General features: G+C 35.5%; 1 protein-coding gene across 1 annotated transcript; it reads right to left on the bottom strand.

Annotated features, from left to right (window-relative positions):
• Positions 1–211: 211 nt before the first annotated feature.
• On the bottom strand, positions 212–8,765 carry LOC120633469 (solute carrier family 22 member 3-like). Its single transcript, XM_039903679.1, has 7 exons — positions 8,542–8,765; positions 7,041–7,275; positions 6,581–6,836; positions 5,113–5,432; positions 3,407–3,701; positions 2,426–2,610; positions 212–457 (listed from the first exon to the last, which is right to left on the bottom strand). Exons 1-7 carry the CDS (start codon positions 8,763–8,765, stop codon positions 296–298), a joined length of 1,677 nt encoding a protein of 558 aa, XP_039759613.1. The 3' UTR covers positions 212–295.
• Between the last annotated feature and the right edge of the window lie 706 nt (positions 8,766–9,471).

Here is a 9,471-nt window from a genome sequence, read left to right as displayed (position 1 = left end):
TCTCCCAGACAACCTTTAGCGAAAATAGTTCATACAATGGACGGGTTGGTTCGGCAATCAAAATTTATACCTACATAAAAATATTGCAAACTAAACTACATGTTATAAATTCTAATACTACACGTATAATTATTATATATAATACATATTGTTCATACATATAATAATAATAAACTACATACTATAACATATGTATATATTTATATGCCGATATTTTTGGCCGACTTTAGAGATTATAGTAAAACAGTAATGGTGATTCATATCGACAATAAAATTTTCTAAAAAAAGACTTCGATTAGCTTTTGAGTTTGGACTCAGGTTTTCCTAACATTTCTGCTTCAGCAAGAGTATCAGGGAGTTTAGTTCCAAGGGTTTCCGGCTGAGTTAAAGCCAGCGCACCAGCTAGGAACCCGAAAGCGCCAAATAACACTGAAGGTAGACCGTGCCAGTATTGTTTCTGAAAAAGAGATATATTGAGATAGTTTGCATTCCAGAAGCGACCTTTCATTTGATTTCTTCCTATATTATGAAAAACAAGCTTAATTTGCTGTACTCCGCGAAAAGGAGGAGATTCTGTGTGGTGTAATTTATAATTACTTCAATCCTTATACTCCACACCAAACGGATCTTCGGCAAAGAATAATTGTTAAAAATTAGGTATCTTATATCATATTCTTGAGGAGGAAAAAGAACAACTCCTGAGGATGCTCCAGTTCCGGAAGGATCTGATGGAGAATGTGCGTGTCTAAAAGAAGAAGGAGTGAATAGTTGAGTTTGGCGGTTAACTAGCGCAGTGTGCAGCGACTTTGCGTTCTGAGTCCAAGGCTGTGGGTTCGATTCCGACAACTGGAAAATGTTTTTGTGATGAACATGAATGTTTTCAGTGTCTGTTCATCAGCCATCTTCGCTCATCACTCACGATTACTTTTGGGGCTAGACGGCGATGTAGGTATTGTCGTTATATATTTATATTTATAGTGAGATGACGGCTTATAAAAGAAAGAGAAAGAAGAAAACATGTTGTTACGACACCACCAAGCGTCGGGAAAGAAGAAGAAGGCGTGGCTGGGCCACATCATTATCATATCAACCCATCACTGGCCAACTACAGGGTACGGGTCTCCTCCCACAATGAGAAGCGGTTAAGGCTGTAGTCCACCACGCTGGCCTAGGGCTGATTGGTGGTGGCTGGGATTAGCTAGTAATATAATATGGAGTAACATTTGGAATAAATATAAATAAATAAAACATCCAAACAAACAAATTGCAATAAACAGCACTAAGAATCAGTTAGGATTCCCGATTCCCTAACGAAAACTGTAGGTCTTGGTAGTCGGAATGTCAATGTCAGTGGGAAAAAAAGGGGAAAAAGGGGGAATTAACCGGTGATGGTGGAAAAAACAAGCATGGTTAAAACTTAAAAGTACAGTTGGTAGAAGTTTAAAAGGTCATTCTGTTCTCTTGTATCTAATTATGAGAAGAAGAAATTTTTTAATAGGAAAGTAAAACGAACAACACCTTTAATTGCGAGTCATTGAAACGTACTTTCTTACAAACCACAAGTTGCTGAAGAGATTGGAGATGAGTATTAACACATTCACATTAAACCTAGTTGCTTGAAGCCGTTATAAGCACCATTGTGACAAAATAATAATCGGTTAAAGTTTAGGCATGATAATTAAACTTTACAAAACCTCATTCAAACCTATTAAGTCAGGTACTATGATAATTCATAAGTACCTGCTTTAAATAAAGCGAAAGTAAAGTATTAGTATGAAAAATGTTTACCTAGTAGGTAACTAATATAAATCTCGAAGTAAAAAGTAAATAAATAACTCTTAAATATGTGCACTGTATTTTATTTCTGAGAGCCTAACCCAATGTTTCTAACACTAGATATAACTAAAATATATAAAACTAGCTGAACCCGCGAATTTCATTTCACCTTAATATTTTGTACATGTCACAATGCCTTTGTAAAGTACAATACGTACTGATCATCTTACTCCGGATTAATGTGCTCTCTTTAGGCCACATCAACCGTTCTACGTTTATAAACAAACTGACGTGCGCTGTGAGTTGTGTTTTTTTTTGTGTTCCGTCCTTTTTTCCTTCAACATTGGGATCGAAAACTGTTCTAGGTCGGTACTCAAATATGGTACGTGGATTGCATTCTGTTTGTTTTTTTTTTTTTTGTGTTTGGTTGTGTTTTGTTACTAGCGGCTAGATTATAGTTTTGATTTTAAAAATATTGTTTTATCGATAAATATTATTATTCTATACTTATTATTATGCTATTCCGGACTAACAGAAATCCAACAAATCAAAAATAATGAAAATATGAAATTCGGTCCATCCGTTCTCAGGTTATAAATGGTGTAACTAACACGACTTTGGTTTATATATATATACAGATATAGCTTACAAAGACTGGTGTAAGTGGTGCAACAGTAGTGCCCAGACGTCCAACCGTCGATGAGAATGCAAGTAGCGTATGCCGATACTCCGTGGGGTACAGCTCAGATGTGTATAAGTAGAGACAATTCATCGCTATCGTGACTGCAACCTTTCCAAGTAGATAAGTTATCAGCCGAGCTGTGAACATACTGCCTGAAAAAAAATTGCTTAATTTATCTCGTCCGTGAAAGTACTACTGCAATGCTTATATCTGTCGCTAAGCAGCATTGTTGTAATGCTGTTTCCGGTCTGAAAGGCGTGGGTGTAATTAGAGGCACATGCTTCACATCTACGCCTCTGGTTGACACTTTTTAGGATGGGTTCCTTGCTTCGCAGGGCATCTGCGAAGCGTTGCTCGGTTTATTGACGATGGTTTTCCACTTTTCCTAAGTCGGAAAATTTATCTGGATATAGAAAACCGCGGCCAAAATAGCTCAGGGAAATAGGCATGGGATGGGGATGATAGTTACAAAGAAACCCTAAAATATTGTATTTATCTGATTTGATTGTGATTGATGTATTAGGAATAACGTATGTTTATTTAAATAATGAATCAATGCGCTTGTTATTTACGTATATCAACTTTTTTGTGATCAGTTGCTCAGTTTGTGTTATCAATAGCAAAATCGATAATCTTTAGCTATAGAAAGAAGACTTTCTAAGGCAGATAACTCTAATTTGCCGATGTCACGAGTGCGGCCATGACACCAGGTGTTTTTGCTGTAAATAAATAATAACATAATTTGCAATTTATATCAACAAAACCTTTGATATCTGCAAAAATAAGATAGTTTTTGGATATAGCAGAAACATAACGGAAACTTTGAAAAACTGCCCAATCATGAACATCATGTTAATTTTATATTTGTAGAAGTACGACAGTGAGTTATTTAAAAGTGTCAATTTTCTCCAATTATTTGGATTAGCTAAAATATCTTGATTTCCTTACCAGCTGGCATTATGACGAAGAGTATATTACACAAAGCACTTAGGAAGAATCCCGAGGAAAGTGTAGCTTTCCGCCCAACTTTATGCACCATAAATGCTCCAGCATAGCAACCGGGTATTTCCACGGCGCATGTCAACATATAGTTCAGGTACACAGTATCGGAAAGTCCGGTTGAGTTGATCGATAGTCCGTAATATACAAATGTTCCGGCGATCCACCAAATTGGAGTAGTACACACTCGTCTTAATAAAGTTGGAGAGCGTATCAATGACCGTACCAAACCAGCTTTCGTTACCTAAAACATGAAATATATATTAAGTACGACTCTATTTTCGACGGCCGATTGGCGCAGTGGACAGCGATACTGCTTTCTGTGTCCAAGAACGTAGCTTCGATTTTCGAGTAAAATGTTTTAGTGATGATCATGAATGTTTTTCTGTGTCTGGGTTTTTATCTGTATATTATAAGTATTTATGTCTACAGTTCATAAAAATATTTATCTGTCTTATTAGTACCTTACATTGGGGTAAGATGGGTATGTGTGTATTAACGTAGTATATTATTATATTTAATTGAAAAATAGAAGCGTTGATAGCCGAAGTCCGAAGCACTAGGATAGGACTTTGGCTGACGGAGGGACGGAGTTCGGTCCCCGGCACGCAAATTTTCGGAGTTATTCGCGTTTCATTGAAACAATAAAATATCACTCCGAAGCACTAGGATAGGACTTTGGCTGACGGAGGGACGGAGTTCGGTCCCCGGCACGCAAATTTTCGGAGTTATTCGCGTTTCATTGAAACAATAAAATATCACTTCCTTTAACGGTGATGGAAAAACATCGTGAGGAAACCAGAATATCAGAGTTCTCCATAACGTTCTCAAGAGCATATAATGTATAAATGTTCTTTCGTAACCGAATAAAGGTAGTTATCTTATATTTCCTGAACGACTAATTCAAATGTATCTATACCATATTTAAGACTCTATCCTGCAATACCCAAGAATTAAATAACACCACCCAGCCCCCCAACGAGTATGATATACTTGTAATACTTATAATATACGAGTAACACATCCCAACAATAATTATTATTGAATTTTTATCGAACCACAATTAATTTGCCACCATTTTATGAAGGTAGGGCAAAAGATAAAGATAGGGTATCGATTGATAAAACAGAACATTATTCTCAGCAATGTAGGCTCTGACATCGGTGACCTTGCACATTGTATAAAATAAAAAAAATTACCGACCTCTAAGACTCTCAGACATGAATAATTTGAAAGTATTTTCATGTCTTTCAGTAAAAATAGATGAATCGATTATGAGCTAGCTAGACAACGATTGACGAAGAAATTGGTGTACAAACATAAAAAAAACATATCAGAAGACTTAAAACTTTCCGATATTTGAAGAAGGTTATATGTACTTAAAAAGTGAATTAAAATATCCATCGTATAATGTAATACATATACGATGATGTATAATTTATTGACCCATTTTATTTAATTAAAAAAATTATAAAAATTTATTAAAGATTTATGTTTGTGAACCGACCTTTAGACATAACCCTTCACGATCTTTGAAGTAGGTTAAAAAAATTATTACATTGGATGTATAATTTTAATTTGTTAAACTTAGAATATGTTTTAATTAAATTGTAAATAGATTTTGTTGCACTAAAACTTAGAAAACATACCCCTACTTGTTGCGGAGGAGCTTCCGGAGGCTTCAACAATGCCTCCATAGATTTATCACTTATTGTTCTTTTATTTAACCTCGCTATCGTTTCTATAATCTTTCTTGCTTCAGCGTATTTCTTCTTAACCAATAGCCAACGAATACTTTCAGATAATAGCCAATAGTAAACGATCATGAATAAACAGGGAACATATAGAGCTAATGTCGCATAACGCCAGTAACCAATAAGCCAGTATACCCCACCAATCATCACTTGTCCTAAAGAGAACAGTGACATTAATGTTACTCCGATAAAGCGGTATTTCGGTCCCAAAAGCTCCGTTACTGAAAATAAAATTTATTACATTCAACAATTAAAATTCGTTCATTGAACTATGAAATAAAAAAAAAGATCTACACTCATTCGAATTTCAAAACCGTGATATGTATGACTCATTTCATATAAGCGCATGTAAATAAAATAACCCATTTATTTAGACAACTTGCTGTTTTGGTTCAAATAAATTAAAATATTATAAGAATTAAAAATTTAAATTTGATAATGGAATCGTGAAAAAAATCAAAATTAACATTTTGTGGTGGCGGCCATCTTGGATTTGAAATTCCATAGTGATTATTAATATAAATATTTAATCTGTCCTTTTTTGGCAGGTACCTGGGACCGATTTACATTGAATTTAGCTAAGAACACTCCCGACTTTTCACCGTTTAAATAAAACGAAACTCAAAACAAACGAAATCAAAATCGGTTTATCGGCTCATCATCAGTTATATTAAGCCCATACTAATCGGTTTCTACGTGACATCGTACCGGAACGCTAAATCGCTGAGCGGCACATTGTCGGTAGGGCACTAGCCATGGCCGAAGCCTCCTACCGGGCAAGACCAGAAAAAAATCCGGAATTATACATTTTCAAATTGCCCCTGCCGGAAATTAAATCCGCGACCTCCGGCTTAATAAAGTAGCTCTTACCGCTGCGCCGAAGAGGTCGTTAGACCTGTATAGTTTGGTTAGCCACTGTTAAGCAATTAGCCTTCATTATTTTGGAACCATTCTGAGGTAATAATAGACCTACCAATTCCATAGTTCAAATAATGTGTTATAATATTATAACTGCTAGGTTACTATACCATTGAAGAATTCCTAAATGACAAGGTTGCTTGGAAGCATCCGGCACCGCTTCATATCTCAATACATTAGGTTACCTGCATGTATTTAAGTACCCTAAATAAATGCCTACATAAAAAAAATTGTTTTAAATTGCAAATTGTTAATGTTAGAAAAGGCGGTTTCTTCTCGGAAGACTCAGCCTTCGGAACCAATAACAGAGTCACTACGAACAGACAGACGAGCTTATAGAGTAAGGATACTTAAAATAATTGAATTTAGGATTTTAAAATTATGTGAATTTTGAGCGTAATGAATGAGAGTAGCAGTGAACGATGTGATTATTAGACATTACAAAAAATACCTAAAACAACAGCTGTTGTATAGACACCTGAGCCAAGTACAGTCTGAACCAGTTGCAGAACCACGTACATAGTATAGTTAACAGAAAACGATCTGATCACACCGACGAAGCCCAAAGCGAAGATGTTGAAAACCAATGCGACCTTTCGACCAAACCGGTCTGAGATATATCCCGAGAGAGGCAATCCAAAAAACAATCCAATGTTTCCCACGGTTCCTGCTAAAACCCGGAGCCATTCTTGACAACCAAGATCGAACTAAAACATAAAGCACGGTATAAAAATTAGGTGAAGGTATCAAATTTAGATGTACCTTATTACTATAAATTTTTATGTAGGTATATTATTCATAAAAATATTCATCAGTCATCTTAGTACCCATAACACAAGCTACGCTTACTTTGAAACTAGATGGCGATGTGTGTAGAATATAGTTATTTAGTGTTATTAATTGGTACTCACGTCGTATACAACTGTATAATCGTTTGCATACACATAATCCTCGCAGCCAATAAGGTCTGTCTGGTTGAATAGACTAGCAGGGCAGTAATCTAAGGACCCGTTGATTCCTAAACCATTGGAAGCATATCTACTACAGCTCGAGAGCCCCGATTTTGCCTCAGGTACAACGTTTAAGATCCATTCAGGATTGTAAACATGCAGTTTATTATTTTCTCCACATTCCGGTATTCGACATCTGAAAATAATAAACAAAATATATATACATACTACGATAATACACACATCGCCATCTAGACCCGCGTACTCAAGTTACGTACGTAAGCGTACTTTGTGTTCTGGGTACTAAGATGACTTATGAATAATATACTTAAATACTAATCGTACACAGATAAATACCCAGACACTGAAAACCATTCATGTTCATCACACAAACATTTTCAAGTTGTGGGAATCGAACCCACAGCCTTAAACTCAGAAAGCAGGGCCGACTGCGCCAATTAGTTGTCAAAGTTTAAGTGGTCCAACAAAAAACGTGAATTTTATTTAATTTGGTAAATTTCAAAGATGCCTCAATGAGAAATGTTAAAAAATGTGTATCTGTCTGTGAATGCATCCTAATAATAAAGCTTAAGAGTTTGTTTCTATGTTTGTACGTGCTGATCTGTGGAACTACTAGTCCGATTAAAAAAATCTACTTTTTTATGTTGCTATAGTTTATAAGCTATTTCACATAACGCTACGCCCTCGCAAACGAAGTAATAACTCGGGTCACAGGTGACGCGACTTTGTGCGCCGCAGAGTTTATGCACCTTAACCTCCGAATATAATATACACTTTGATACGTTGTTGTTATTATAATATATCAAAAATTAAGTTCATAATAAGTCAAACATATTTTAATTTATTTATTTTTATATCAATTTACTTTTAGAGATTAATATATTATTATTAATTTTCACAAACAATATTATTTTTAACAGAAAAAGTTTCTATGATGAATGTTGGTCGGTGTCTGGGTGTTTATCTGTATTTTATAAGTACTTATGTTCGTAATAGTATTCATAAAAAATATTAATCTTAATACCCATAAAACCAGCTACGCTTACTTTAGGGCTAGATGGCGATGTTTGTATTGTCGTAGTATGTATAAAAAAAAAACAAATTATCGCTGAGAATAGTTTTTATTCTCGTGATTCGTGGGTAGGAGCTAGACTTTACTTTCGGGGGGCCGAGTTCGAATCCCAGCACACACCTATAACTTTTCAAAGTTATGTGCGTTTTAAGTAATTAAAATTTCAAATGCTTCAACGGTGAAGGAAAACATCTCGAGGAAAGCTGCATGCCTGAGAGTTCCCCATAATATTCTCAAAGGTGTTTGGAGTCCACCAAACTGAACTGGGCCAGCCTGGTGGCCTACGGCCTAAACCCCTTCTCATTGTGGGTGGAAACCCGTGCCCTTTAGTGGGCCGGTAATGGGTAGATATGATGATGATCACCTCACCTGTGTGGTATTGCAGCTGAAGATAATATATAATCGTTTTTAATAGCAGAGAACATGATTGGTACTGTCAAAAAGAGAACAAGTCGTAGCTGGAACCAGCCGAATTCCCCAACTTCCTTTCTCAACAAATCGTCACGATTCATAGGTTTTTCAAAATCACTCTCACTCTTTTCTTCATCATTGTCTTTTCCTCCAGAAGTGTCACCACGATGTTCTTTAGACATTGGTAAAAGTTTAATAAACACTGTTTTTAAAATATTATACTAAGTGACGTTAAACACTTGTATAATATACTTCAAAGTATCATAATGTGTTTGAATAAGTGTTTAGAGTTCTTCAGTTGAATCGTTATTTTTGTTGACAGTTTATTTGCCATACCTTGATGTTATAAAAATAAGGATTATTATCCTGTTACTTATCGCCAACACTACTAAAATAAAATTGTAAGTGTTGGAAGCCCCCAGACCTATTTAAGTGAAAATTCAGAAAAAAATCTTCTTATTTTGGTATCTGGCTATGATTCACGACACGAGATATGGATGTACGTCCTCCCTGTATTTCATCTAATCTCATACAAATATGGCGAGAAAATGGTACACATAACTATCTCGTGGCGCATATAGCCTTTCTTGACACGGTTCTGGGCATAACTTAGTTGCGAATAAAAGGGGAGGTAACAAACTGTATTTTAATCAGTCGTCACTTCAAGGCACATAAAAGCCCAGTCAATGCCATATAAATGCCCAATTTGAACAAATTCCCCTGCTACGTTATACAGTTGTATAAATATTCGTTAGAATATCTTGTACAGAACCACTTGTGTTCCAACAAAACTCTGATCTGACTTATATTTTTATCAAATCAGCTGCTGATACAGTGTCTACTTGAGATGAGATAAAATAAGATTATATCATAAACTTATAGTATAAA

This window comes from Pararge aegeria, chromosome 21 (genome assembly GCF_905163445.1).
Source record: "Pararge aegeria chromosome 21, ilParAegt1.1, whole genome shotgun sequence".
NCBI lineage: Eukaryota > Metazoa > Arthropoda > Insecta > Lepidoptera > Nymphalidae > Pararge > Pararge aegeria.
This window is presented reverse-complemented; position numbering and strand designations above follow the sequence as displayed.

What these genes read in the sequence shown, in the direction of transcription:
- LOC120633469 (XM_039903679.1), bottom strand. Translation starts at nt 8,765, where the DNA reads ATGTCTAAAGAACATCGTGGTGACACTTCTGGAGGAAAAGACAATGAT. An exon ending in ATTATACAGTTGTATACGAC is followed by an intron (nt 6,837 to 7,040) that starts GTGAGTACCAAT and finishes TTTATGTTTTAG; the next exon opens with TTCGATCTTGGTTGTCAAGA. An exon ending in CGGAAGCTCCTCCGCAACAA is followed by an intron (nt 3,702 to 5,112) that starts GTAGGGGTATGT and finishes TTCATGTTTTAG; the next exon opens with GTAACGAAAGCTGGTTTGGT.